Source organism: Loxodonta africana, chromosome 1 (genome assembly GCF_030014295.1).
Source record: "Loxodonta africana isolate mLoxAfr1 chromosome 1, mLoxAfr1.hap2, whole genome shotgun sequence".
In the NCBI taxonomy this organism is placed as follows: domain Eukaryota; kingdom Metazoa; phylum Chordata; class Mammalia; order Proboscidea; family Elephantidae; genus Loxodonta; species Loxodonta africana.
In genome coordinates, this window is record NC_087342.1 from 108,212,429 (window position 1) to 108,226,253 (window position 13,825).

Sequence of the window (13,825 nt, forward strand, 5' to 3'; positions counted from 1 at the left end):
GTGCCTGGCACACGGTACGTTCTATATAAGCATTTGCTATTATCACTGACATTATTAAAGCACCTTAAAAATTGTAACGCATCTATATTAGCACTTTTTACTTTTAGGAATTTCTCTTTTCCCCATTTTCCTGAATAACTTAAATGCACTAGGGAAATACCTGAAGAAACCTTGTCACTTTAATAACCATCTACTAATAATTTAAATATTTACATATTAGGTCTCTTTAAAGACAGATTAAGGTGAGAATAAAGCCAGGAACATAGTCTTTCATAGCTTATAACTTCATAATACTAAATAAATAAATAAATGACAGTTAATGATACCATTTTACATATGCAACAATGCCCTAGTCTAGTGAAGCAAGGATCAAATATATTTTGATTCTAATCATATAACTGAAATACCTGCACTGTGGATTGAATACAATTTCACTTTCCAATTTACAATTGCTTGCATTTAATAACTTAAAACTGAAAACCCTCTGGACCCTTCTAGTACATATTATTCAAAGAGCTGTAATAAAGAACATAAAGCAAATTTACTCAGTTATATGACACCTGCTATCATCCCTAACCCACTATCAATTGTTTAACTACCAATCCTTTAGTTTAAAATCTGTAGAAGCATTTCCTAACGCTTCACTTGTGGTATTTACCACCCAAATTTAAAATACAGTAAGTTCCTCAAGGTCAGGATCTAATAGAAGAACAGACTAGCTGCCAGTTCTGTTATTTAACAGCAGATCATGACCATTTCCTTGTGCTTGACAACTAGATACTTTCCAGTGAAAACACTCCCTGGAAATGACACTACAATATTGTTACTGATTTACAGAGTAGGGAGCCAAAAACAAGCAGCTCATTAGCTGTGAATGGGTGTGGAAGGCTAGTAGCAGTAGAGGACTGAAATGCAGCCACACAAACAGGCCTGGAACTCTGTAACAGCATCAGTAAAACAGGGATTCACGGAATGAAATTCCTGTCACACACACACAGAGACTTAAGTCTGCACTTTCTCTTTTGAAATAAGCACATATGCAAGGTTCCAATGTATGTTATTTTAACTTTATACAATCAAAACCTGCCAAATTTTATACAAATAGAAAATACTGACAAATTTAAAAGGGATTCCCCCAATTCTGGCCCTATTTCTCTGTTCTATGAAGCAATTCATAAGGAGAAAAATACCTTCAGACTATAAATGATGAATGTAACTATTAGGAGCGGCCTCTCTATGAGGTCTGAAATAGAAGGAAAATGTACATTTCTTCCAGAGTTGTAGCCAAAAACAACTTCTGCATTCTGAATCCAGCTTAGGCACATCGGTTGAAAAGATGTTTGCAAAAGTATTTAATAAGAAAGTGCTGAATTTAGCTTTTATTTTTTCTCAGTTTTCCTACATGGCCTGCAGTCCATCAAATTCACTAAATAGAACCCCTCCTAAGTATAAATGACAAAAGGAAAGACCATTCTACATCTTTCTTCTTACAGAGAGCTATTTCTACAGATCAGAAGTCATCAAGCTTTGTCTGTAAAGGGCCAGAGAGTAAACATTTGGGCCATACAGTCTCTCTCACAAATACTCAGCTCTGCCGTGTAGCATGAACACAGCCATATGCAATAGGTAAATGACTAAGCATGGCTGTGGTCCAATAAAACTCTATTTAAAAATCTGGCAGTGAGCCAATGGGCCCATGGCCATAGTTTGCTGACCCCTGCTATAGATCACCTGTTTGTTACCTACTTACAAATATATTGTTTTAAAAATACCACAAAATTTGAAATATGATGCCTGGGATTTGCTTTGAAATACTTCATATAAAAGAAAAGTAGATCATGAGGAGGAAGGTTAAATACAGTTATCGTTAGAGCTGGATAATGGATACTTGGAGTTCATTCTACTATTCTCTTTAACTCCGTGAGTTTGAAAAATGTCCAAATTAAAAATGTGGGAATCTATGACCTAAATGTTTTCATTGTTGTTTAAAGTATCTTCACCAAGCAACTATTGGGTATATGCTCAGTTTACCTTTGAAACACAGTCATCACACACTGGCTATCAATATACACAGGCATCACATATACAATTTTTTTATCCATACATATACTATATACAATATTCAATACTATATACTACATATAAAAAAAAATAGCTATCAATATACACCCTTAAGAGGAAAACACCTAAGCTTTCAACAAAAACATTCTTTTAAGCTGCCTGATAAGTCATGAATAATGTATCCAGAGGAAAAGAGGAGCTCTAATGTGTTGGCCCCCTTCTGCAGATAATTGTCTCCTGAACCAATAATAAAGGAAAACTAGCGTACACCAGCAGAGAGCAGTTCTAATAAATATGCTACCTTCCATCGACTCAAGATATGCAATTGCACTCAATGCAAGAAGACAGAAATCACGCAGATAGGTCCGCAGAGAAGAAACCTTACTAATACTGTACAATTTCTCAAAGCCTGAGTTAATGTGTCTTCATAGGTTCTAAATGCTTTCCTGGCCCCTGAAACATAGCGACTTTAAATATTATCAAAAATAAAAATAAAGCAGGCTCACAGGATTATGACATTTGAGAAAAACTGAGAGCTCCTCTATGAAAACATTTCAACTAGCCAACCATATAATCGATCTCAAAATTTTCGAAAACTAAAATAGTAATAACCTATCCAGTCTTGGGCAGATATTACAGCAAAAATGTTTATGTGATTAGTCATTCTACCTTTTATAAAAATGAACCAATATTCACTTTCATTAAAATATATACCACCGCAACATTTTTATCCAATTTTGCTTCTTCTGGATAGGGCTATTTAAGATGTTATCAGAGACTATTTCAAATTATTTCCAAATTAATTTTATAAATTGTTATTTCTATAGTCTGTATTCAACAAGAATAAATTTAAAATAAAAATAAATGAGATGCAGAAAACATACTTACATCATACTCTGTAATTCAACTGCAAAGCTTACAGACTTCCCTGCGTTTCTTCCGCTACTCGAAGTAGCAGTGGACATTGGGCTGGCCACAGTATTATTCATCTAAACAAAAAACAGAAATAAAGCTTACAAAATGTATTTTAATTACAAATAAACACATGAAAAAAACAACAATGATTACAAACTCCTTCAAAAAGTATAGAAAAATTTAACTTTCTGATTGTTTTATATAAAACTGATTTATTTATACTTAGTGCTCTCTATTACAATGAGATTTTAATAGAGAAAAATGAAATGATTGTGAGGATGATGTAGGACCCAGCAGTGTTTCATTCTGTTGTACACGGGGTTGCTGTGAGTCAGAACCAACTTGACAGCACCTATCAACAACAACGTTAAAATGAACCAGTAAGGTGGAAAAAAACTGCTTAGTCAATTAGGGCACCACTCACTCACTTTAGTGATAAACATTTCAGTACCTATTTTGCAATAAGTAATAGAAGAAAAATACTCATTAAAATATTTTAATAGAGCTTTGATGTCCAAAATATGTTCTAGGGAGTCTTAAGGTTCACTGGAGATACCTGAGGGAGGTCCCACTGGCCCCCAAACATGCATGTCCCCAATTTCATCAAGAACAACTCCGATTTTTCTCTTCTATAATGGTGTTCCAAGTAAGATTCCAATTAAAGAAAGAGTTCCACCACTGTAAAATGCAAAATTGGAAAACTATAGGATAACCTAATTCCCATTTTAACCGAAGCATAAAATGCAAATAAAAATAGAAAAAAAAGTCAACCACTGGGTCAAAAGTAAGCACTGTGATGTTTCATAATCTTAAGGATTTAAGAAACTCCATTTAAAATGTGACATTTCCCAATAAAATTAAACTGATGCATAATGGAAAAACAAGATGTCAGTTCTGCTGTACACCATTTTACTTAATGCACGTGGCAGTCCCATAAACAACTATTACATACTAAGTGTCCAATAAATGTTATTTTACATTTATATAAACGTTGCAAAACCATAGCTCTCCTTAAAACAAAGATACTTTGAAATTCTAAAGAAGAATGTAATTTAGAACTAGCATATGATAAAATAAAGCTGTACTGAGAACTTTTAAGGAAGCACAAAAAACTAAAAAGGCAGGTCCTGGGATCAGACTGCCTGGTAGTCAGTAGCTCTGCAAGTTACTTAACTTCCATGCCTCAGTTTCCTAATCTATAAAACAGGAATGATAATCTCTCTTTCTTGGGGTTGTTAACAGGATTAAATGAATTAATACACAAAGTTTTCAGAATAGTACTTGGGATGCAGTATATACCTAATTATGTTAGCTATTATTACAAACAGAAAGATGTTAAGAATTCTCCCTTTTTAATCTGCTAAAAAACTTTTATATGAGAAATTTAGATTCATTATATTTCACAATCACATAAGTTTAAGTAACTAGAATATTTTCACTAAAAGATATCAAAGCAATTCAACATTAGGTAGCTTCCTTTTAGGTTCAATTTTCACTATTAACATCCTACTGCTACTAGTCATCAAAAAACACACACACACACACAAAAAGTTTTTGTGTGTGTGTTTTTTTGCTACTACTCATCCTAGCTTAAAGTCTCCATCATTATCTTTGATTCCTTCTCTTGCACTCTACAATTTAAGAGGCCAAGTATATTCTACTTTATGTTCTCACATCCTTCCCCTCTCGTTCTACTGCTATGGCCCACACTCTCTTCTTACCTCAGTTCATTCTACATATTGCTGCCAATTTTATCTTCCTAATGCCTCCCTCTAATCTGACTACTGAATGGAGGCCAAACAAATACAGGGGACCTCAACAAAAATCACTCACCAAGGGCTTAGATGGAAGGGCTGGGACCCATAAAAGAAGGCTGAAAAAGAGCTACCACGGACCACTGCCTGAATGTAGACCTTACATACAGCTTTTGAGAAGGCAGCAGGACAAAGATCTAAAACAAGTAGCAGACTACCTGTGTGACTGCAATATCCCTCCAGGATAAGAGCAACTAGGTGCCCACATAAGCCCTGGTTCTGCTCTGAGGAGCCTAATGGCCAGGCCGAAGCCATTAGACAGAGAGTGCATGCACAAAGAAAGAAAAGAAAAAGTCCCACTCAAATTGAGCTTCAAAACCAAAATTCAAAAACACATAAAGAACCTAATGCTAAGATTCCATAGAAGAATCCTGATCAACAGAGGGGACACACAGAACACAATTTCATATTCTCACAGACTCTAGCCTTTCTGTAGCCACAGAGGGTAGATGAACCACTGAAACTACTGCCCTGAGATAATCTTTAAACCTTAAATGAAAATATTCCCTGAAGTTGTTTTAAAAAATGAACAATAGTATAGCTTCACTAGTAAAAAAAAAAAAAAGGCTGCCTTGAGCATTATGTTCTTTTAGGAACCATCTATATGGGATCAAATTGCAACAACTTGAAAGACCAGATAGGAACTTAGGGGACAATGAGCTTATGTTAATAAAGCAGGAACAACTCAGAAAAGGCAGGTGAGAATGGCTGCACAACTCGAAAAAGGTAATCGATGTCCCCAAACGGTACAGGTAGAAAGTGTGGAATTTGTGTATGTTTTGCTGTGTATATTCTCAACAACAACAAAACAAATAATTTAGGAAATTTTTTTTTTAAAAGAACCTAACACTAAGAAAGGCTATCACTTTTCTTAAGCATAAATTTGTCCTATTTTTTCGCAGAGACGTTAGAATTAAGTATTGCATTCTACAAATGATATAGGAATAAAAACATTACTATTTGAAAATCAAATTAAAAAAAAAAAAAAGAAAATCACCAGTCCAAGACTGGGGGAAAACAGACAGGAAACCAAGTACTTCCAGTCCCTCTAGTCCTACAGAATTCAGAAAAAGTGCTAAATGGAAAGTAGGAACCTGGATTTCTCAAGGACCACAGAAAAGGCTTTCCCTGCTGTCACAACAGAAGACTGACAGAGGCATCCTGGAGAAAATGTTAACTCAAAAGATGAGCAGACATTGCTGGCCCTTTTTTCATTTTACAAATCCAGACACCCTGCTTTAACTCTCTCAGCGGGAGACGTTTCAGAAAGTAAATTTGTAATAAAACCACAGCTTTCTTCGGTTGTCCTCCTAGGGCAAATGTTTCACATCAAGAGTATTTATTGGTCAGAGGAAAAAGGTCCCAATCCCATTTTATTACAACCATGATCATCCTTGCACAGTCAAGTTGTTTAATTTTTAAATCAAACAGGTGAATAGCATTTTTCTTGACATGATGAGCTGATAGCTCATTAGACTCTTTAAAATAACTATTTTCCGTGCCCACATTTTGTTTGATGATTTAGATAATTAACTTCTTTAGACATTAACTTCTTTACACATCAAAGTCCTATCATTCCAATGCTTTATTTCCTTTCTTCCAGACATTAAAAAAAAAAAAAAGTCGGTTAAAAGCAGAAGCACTCAAGTCAATTTTCTCTAATAAATACAGTTAACATGGAACTGAAAACCTACTGTAATCTTCTCAATGGGTTAATGTCCTGCAGTTGTTTTAGCTTTCAATCGAAATGCAGCTGTTTGCCATATTTCACAAAATGAATTCAGATGTGCAGATTGGAACCTAGATTATTTCAACATGCCTCAGTTTAAATGTGAACCCGAGGAATAAGTTCATTTCTGATTAATACTATTTAAAACTTATTATTAAGCCAATAGCCAATACTATGTCACATCTGTAAACTCCGGTTTCAGAGAGAAAACCTGACATTTACATCTTGACTTAAAACAAAAGGACTTGACGATGTACCCCTTCCTTCAGAAAACAGTACTACAAAAATAAATTTTCAATTGTATTAAAGTTACACATCACAAAAAGTTAACTAAACAAAGTATAATGAACATGTTGCTGGGTTTTCTACTTAGACTCCATTATTTTTGGTGACTAAATGACCAAAGAATACCGTGAAACATCCTTTAACTTAAAAGAGCTGAAAAATTGAAAACCTTATTATTAGTTACTAGTTAAAATAACAAAATCTGGATTGTAGAATCCATCAGTCTACCCATTTATTAAAAGACAGTGGGATTTTATGTCATTTCTTCTATTATATCTTGGTTGAGGAAAATTAATTCGGACCTATGTACGGATTCTGACCATCTACATACAGTGTCCCGATTCTAATCTTCATAACCTGAACATCCCACATAATAGAAACAGAAAACTGTTATAAGCAGAACATTTTCATAAAACTCCAAAGGCAGGAAGCAATTATGGTTAAGCCAACAGTATTATGCACTGCATTTTAGTTATAAGAAAACTCAAATTACATCATGATCTCAATTTCTCCTGCTGTGAAAAATAATACCAAATGGCCATTCAATCACTGAAAACACCAAAATGTAAAAAATTAAAATATACAAAATTCTAAAACATCTATACCTAACTTTCAAAATAAACCAAAAACCAAACCAAATCCACTGCTGCTGACTCAATTCCGACTCAGAGCAACCCTACAGGCCAGAGTAGAACTGCCCCACAGGGTTTTCAATGAGCGCCTGGTAGATCTGAACTGCTGCCATAGCACTTAACCACGACACCACCAGGGTTTCCAAATAACACAACGATAATTCCAATATATTAATACATGCCCCATTTCAGCAGACTCTGTAAGATATAAAACCAAGTATCCACTCAGTTATCTGCTGAGAGAAGTAACATGAATAATCCAAAGAAGAGATGATTCACATACAATTTATGTTTTTAAATCAATAGCAATTTTTCTGAAATCATCACTAATTGTATTTTTCATAACTAGAAAAAAAAAATCATTTTTATTCACTTAAAAAAAAAAAAACCAAACCTCTTGTCACCTAGTCAATTCCAACACATGGCAACCCTGTAAAATGAAGTAAAACTGCCTGATAGGGTTTCTAAGGCTGTAAATCTTTATGGAAGCAGACTGGCACATCTTTCTCCTACAGAGCAGCTGGTGGGTTTGAACTGCTGACCTTTCAATCCACAGTCAAGCACTTTAACCACTGCACCACCCGGGCTCCTCTTTATTCACTTACCATATATCAAATAAGTTCAGAGAGGAAATAGCACTGTATATAAACCGGTTGTCAATTCCCACTCATGTCAACCTCACGTGTGTCAGAGCAGAACTATGCTCCACAGAGCTTTCAATGGCTCATTTTTTGGAAAAAGATCACCAGGCCTTTCTTCTGAGGCACCCCTGGGTGGACTAGAACTGCCCATCTTTTTGGTAAACAGCCAAAAGCATAAACCATTTACAACACCCAGGGACTCCTAGCACTAAACATACTGTAGTTTGTCTATTTCCTCATCTTCAGACTGGTAACTCTTTTAGGATAGTGACATTGTTTTATCTGTAATTTTGGTACCTAACATACTCGCCTACATGGCTAATGTTCAGTAAATGTTAGCTGAATAAGCAAATGATTGAATGCTGCAACAAAGAATACAAAGATAAAAAGCCTATATTCCTGCCATAACCTAGTAACATTAACAGACATACCCAATGGAGTGAGTTCAGAAACTGTGCACAGGATATTATGAGAACAAAGGAAGAATATCAGAAACAGCCAGTTAGGAGACAATTATACCAAGATTTAAAATCTGTTACAATTTTAAAAAAATTAAAAATAATAAACACTTGCCATCTTTAACTGCAGTTTAAAAAAAAATAAGTGAACAGCAAATCCAAATTGCCCATATCTCACTGAGTTGTTAAAATGAAATATGTGAAGACGTGAAAGTACTTTAAAAATTATGAAGCACACCATACAAGAGTAACGCCTGATCTAAGAAAATATTCTGCCTTACCGTTCATTGAGTGATTACCTTTCTTAAAAGCTACAACAGGAAGAAGTACTTCCTAGTCAAGGTCACAGTTTAATTTTGTAACATGGATAAGAAGCTACAAATATTTATAAGGAACACCTAGTGATCATAATGACAAGTTACTAGCTATACTGTAAGCAGGAAAAGAACCACTGTTTTAATGTAATTACCAAGGATTTCATATTCATAGGCAGAAAAACTCTTCTAAAATACAATTTCCTGGTATATTTCCTTCCAACAAACCTGCTTCTCTGTCCAATGACATTCTCAATTCTGTAAGAGCAGCTTCAATCCTCAGTCACGTAAGGCTCCTTCCTTCCTCCCTGCCTACACCCAGGCACTCTGACCCAAGCAATTTTTCCTTTAAAAAAAAAAAGGCAATTCTAAATCAATCACTCCTTTTTAATCTCACCTTAATCAATATCCTTACTACCTTTAAAACCCATCCTCCAGCTTTCTAAATAATTCTGCATATTACCTACACAATAAGCATCGTGAACACTTGTTACTTCTCTGCTCAGAAGCCTCTGCCTGGAGAACAAAACCTGTCTAAAAATTAGTTCCACTTGACCACTCTAACTTCCTTTTCTTCTACAGTAGTCAAATCAAACATTCAGTATCCCCCAAACCACCCCGGTTCTCTGTTGGATCTTGACCCCTACAATTCTTCCTGTTTACAATACCTTCTATACCCTCCCCACCTACCCAAATCCTACTGATCTAGAAGAGCACAACCTAAGCTCAACATCCCCAAGAAGACTTCCCAGATACACAACAACAAGGAATTCTCCTTTCTCTGATGTCTAATTATTTTAGCTTAACAGTAACCCTCTATCCCTGGGTGGCGCAAACAGTTAAGTGCTCAACTACCAACAGAAAGGTTGGTGGTTTGAACACACCCAAAGGTGCCTTCAGAAGACAAGCCTGGAGATCTACTTCCGAAAGGTCACAGCCTTGAAAACCCTATGGAGCACAGTTCTACTCTGCACACAAGAAGTCACCATGAGTCAGAATCAACTAGATGACAACTAGCAACAACAGCAAACCTATACCCCTTCCTTCCCACTACTACTGGCAGGTGACTGTACCTCCTACTTCACAGAGAACAGCCATTACCATATTTTTACGAAAATAATGTGTACCTTCTACGTTTGTTTGCCAACCACGCCCTCCCCCATGGGGTATTTTCATAAACGCCACTATGCCAGTTTTTCAGTACACGTTGCTAGAAAAAAAAGTAGTATAACATGTTTATGAAAATACCTCACAGGAGGCAGGTGCAGCTGGCAAACAGACACAGAAGGCGTTATCCGTGTAAAAATATGGTATTTAGTAACTCCCTCCACTCTCCTCTACCAAAGCCACTGCATCCTCTTTATTCTCTCTTACAATAAAGGCACCCTCTTACTTAAAGTTAATGCTCCATCTGTGCTTTGGATTATTCATTTCTAACTATTTATTGGGCACCCACTACAGAACAAACACTGTGCTAAGAGTTACGGATACAGCAGCGACTAAGCCAGACAAAAAGAAATAGATTCTAATTCAGGAGACAAGCACATAAACATAATTTCAGGTAGTGACAAATGTTATGAAAAAAATATAAAACAAGATGATTTCAAATAGGTGACATTTCATATAAGATCTGAACAAAGTCCAGGAAGGAGCTCTGGAGAGAACTTGAAGGCAAAAAGAACAGCAAGTACAAAGAACCTGAGGCCAGTGTGGCTAGAATGAAGTGAGCAAAGAGAAATAAGCAGCAGGAGGTAAGAGCTGAAAAGGCGGCAAGAGGCCAGATCATATAGAGCCTTGCAGGCCACAGGAGGTTAAACTTTAGTGGAAAGTAATGTGAAGCTATTAGAGAATTCTGAAAAGGGAAGTGACTTGAAATGTTTTAGGGTTTTAGAAGATAACTCTGGCTGCTATGCTATGCTATGAGAATATACTAAAAAGAAGCTAAGGGTACAAGCAAAGAGATCACTTAAGAAGTTACTGAAATTGTATAGCCAAGAGATGACAGTGGCTCGAATTAGTGCAAGAAGTAGAGATGAGAGGTGGTCAAATTTCTGGAACATATTTTGAAGGCAGAGCTGATTTAAGGAGCCCTGGTGGTGCAATGGTTAAAGCCGTCCTGCTGATAACCAAAAGGTCAGCAGTTCGAACCCACCAGCCACTCCACAGGAGAAAAATCTGGCAGTCATCTGTAAAGATTTACAGCCTTGGAAATCCTATGGGGCAATTCTACTCTTGTCCTTTAGGGATGCTATGTGTCAAAATCAACTGGACAACAGTGGGTTTGGTTTTTGGTTTGGTGGCACAGTTAGGTGGTCAATTGCTATCCAAATGGTTCACAACTCAAACCCACCTAGCCGCTCCATGGGAAGAAGATCTGGCAACCTGCTCCCATAAAAATTACAGCCTAGAAAACCCTATAGGGCAGTTCTGCTCTGTCACATTGGGTCACTATGAGTCAAAATCGACATGAAAGTCCCTAACAACAGAGCTGACCTGCTGATGGATTAGACATGAGCTATGAGAGGAGAGCAATCAAGGGTGACTCTAGGGCTTGAGCAACTGGTTGAATGCTGGTGCCATTTACTGAGACCAGGAAGAGTAGGAAGGAAAAAGAAAAACAAGAGCTTAGTTTGGACCATGTTAAGTTTAAGACACCTACTAGACATTCAAATTAGGTGAAAACCTGGTGAAGCTTTTTGACAACTGACGTTAAGGCAGAAAATTGAAATTAACGTCAGGATCATAGGGTTTTTGTTAAGAAATATAATCAATATAGAACCTGGTACTGAGGATCAACTAATCTCTCAAGCTCAGTTCCTCTATCAGGAATAATTTCTGCCCGCCTCACCGGGGTGTTATGAAGAACACAGTGTCTACACATAATGGACACTCAAAAAAGCATTTCTCTTCAATTCAAAAGAACATCAGAACACTTTATAAACGATGAAAATTTTCTTTCCCTCTCTCCATAGGTAGTAGGTAGGCAGGCAGATAGAAACTGCACATTTATATAGCCTCTTTAAATGCTTGAGCAATTTTTTTTTTTTTTAACTTATAAACATAGGAGCTCGGTGGCATACTGCTCAGAGACACATCAAGTTCTATTGGCATATTTTTTTCAGTAGCCTCAGTTTAATGTAGGTTTCTATTTCATAGGCTTTTATAGTCAGTAGTCTCTCATGGAAATACTTTTTAAAAGTAAAATAAAAAAAAGCTTTAATTCTTTGCAAATGGTCCCCAAAGTACTCCGCAAATGTTCATTCCAGATCATCCTACAACACACAACATACAAACCCTGACAAAGCTTAGTTTTAAAATATTTTAAAAAAACTGTTACTTTTTCATAAAATATACCTGAATTAACAGTCATTTATAACTTTTCATATATGTGCAAAATTTTGGAATCAATTATACTCCTAATAGTAAGAGGTAAGGGTCCTTCACAAGGATGTCAAAAAAAAAAAACAAAAAAAACAGGAGGTAGGACCAAATGCTCTCCCAAGTCTTTAAACATCAATATTCTATCCCAGTCTACACTCACATTTTAGAAATATTAAACCTTATGAAAATTTTATATTTAACATAAACAAGTTAATAAAATACCTGATGTGGTTAGAACAGTTCATGTGATTAGAAAAGAAATAGGGGATTTATTGTAGGCATGTAAAAAATAGATGACTTTTGCATAAGCATTTAAGAGGTTATAAGGGTCTTTCACATATTATCTCACACTTTTTCACAATCACCCTACAAAGCAAGTATTTCCTCTCCACCAATCCAGAAGCTAAGAGTAAAAATACTGGTTGAAGGACACCAACCTAATAAACAGGCTTTGATCGAAGGTAGCTGATAACCTGAATATTCAATCTAGTCATATATTTTCACCAAAATTCACCAACAGTCTCCCATTTTAGTGCCTTAGTTTCTTCATCTCCTTCTAACACACTAAAATAATGTGGAAATATTGAGGAGTTCTACTCATAGTTCTCAAGGGACTTACACTGTCATTAATCCTGGAGACTGATGACTTTAAACTTCAAGTTTAGGAATTCTGTGTTTAAAAGGAGATCTTGAAGGCTGAGAGATAAACAACTAAAACAGACAAAAGTTTAACTATGCAAATTGGCAGGAGGGGGGCCAAAGACATCTGAGCAGGTTTGAACTACAGCTTGAAAAATCACTAATTTCCTCCAAATCCCTCATTTTTTCAGGTGAGGAAACTGAAGTCCAGAGGGGTTTCTTGAACTGCCCAAGGACACATCACTATTTAGTGATACACCTGGGACTAAAACTGAGGTCCCCTGACTCCTGGTCCAGAGTTCTCTCTACCACACCACGAGGAACATTCAAATAAAAGTGTATCTTAATTAACTCACAAGACCGCCACAATGTGTTTGTCATAGTGAACTTTGTTGTGCTAGATCTGCTCACGCTAATCTACAGTGTAGCACAAAGAGCTGGGCCCTGGAGTTCAAATACAGGCTCTAATCTTAGCAGTGTGACCTTGGGCAAGTCACGTCACCTCCCTGCCTCAATTTCCTTGTTCTTAAAATGGAGATTTTAAAAACTCTCATAGTTACATGAAGTAACGTACGTACAGCACTTCGACAGTGCCTGCAACAACAGAAAGCACTCAGTTCATGTGAACAAGGATGACGACGATGAGTACGACGACGATGAGTACAACCAAAAGTATAACTACTTAAAAATGTATCACAAAGGATTATCATCAAATATATTGTATGTTCTCAGAGAAAACATGTTATGATTAGAAACAGTCTTTTAAAGACTCAACAACAAATTACACGTGAATGAAGTGAAATGGTGAGGATTCAGTCATAAAACCTCAACACCATTTAATATAGTAAAAGCATACATCGTCAAAATTTTTCAGATAATTTATACTTGTATAGTACTTTACAGTTTATAAAGTACATTTACATAAATTATTTCAATTGGCTTTCCTGTGAATCAGT

General features: G+C 36.1%; 1 protein-coding gene and 1 long non-coding RNA gene across 6 annotated transcripts in view; one reads left to right on the forward strand and one right to left on the reverse strand.

Annotated features, from left to right (window-relative positions):
* LOC104845608 (uncharacterized) overlaps positions 1–13,226 on the forward strand; it is a 43,407-nt gene extending 30,181 nt beyond the window's left edge. The window contains exon 3 of the long non-coding RNA XR_010322263.1: positions 13,061–13,226. This is a non-coding gene — a long non-coding RNA (uncharacterized LOC104845608). The remainder of the gene's footprint in view (positions 1–13,060) is intronic.
* The window catches only part of SUPT3H (SPT3 homolog, SAGA and STAGA complex component), a 556,168-nt gene that overhangs the window by 537,816 nt on the left and 4,527 nt on the right, over positions 1–13,825 (reverse strand). For 2 of the 5 annotated variants that reach the window (XM_064286849.1, XM_064286851.1), the window contains exon 2: positions 2,950–3,050. In XM_064286849.1, the coding sequence (XP_064142919.1) occupies positions 2,950–3,050 (101 nt within the window). Of the gene's footprint in view, positions 1–2,949; positions 3,051–3,532; positions 5,731–9,077; positions 12,299–13,825 lie in introns of those variants that run through there. The other 3 variants (XM_064286855.1, XM_064286870.1, XM_064286843.1) reach the window with 3 other exon arrangements.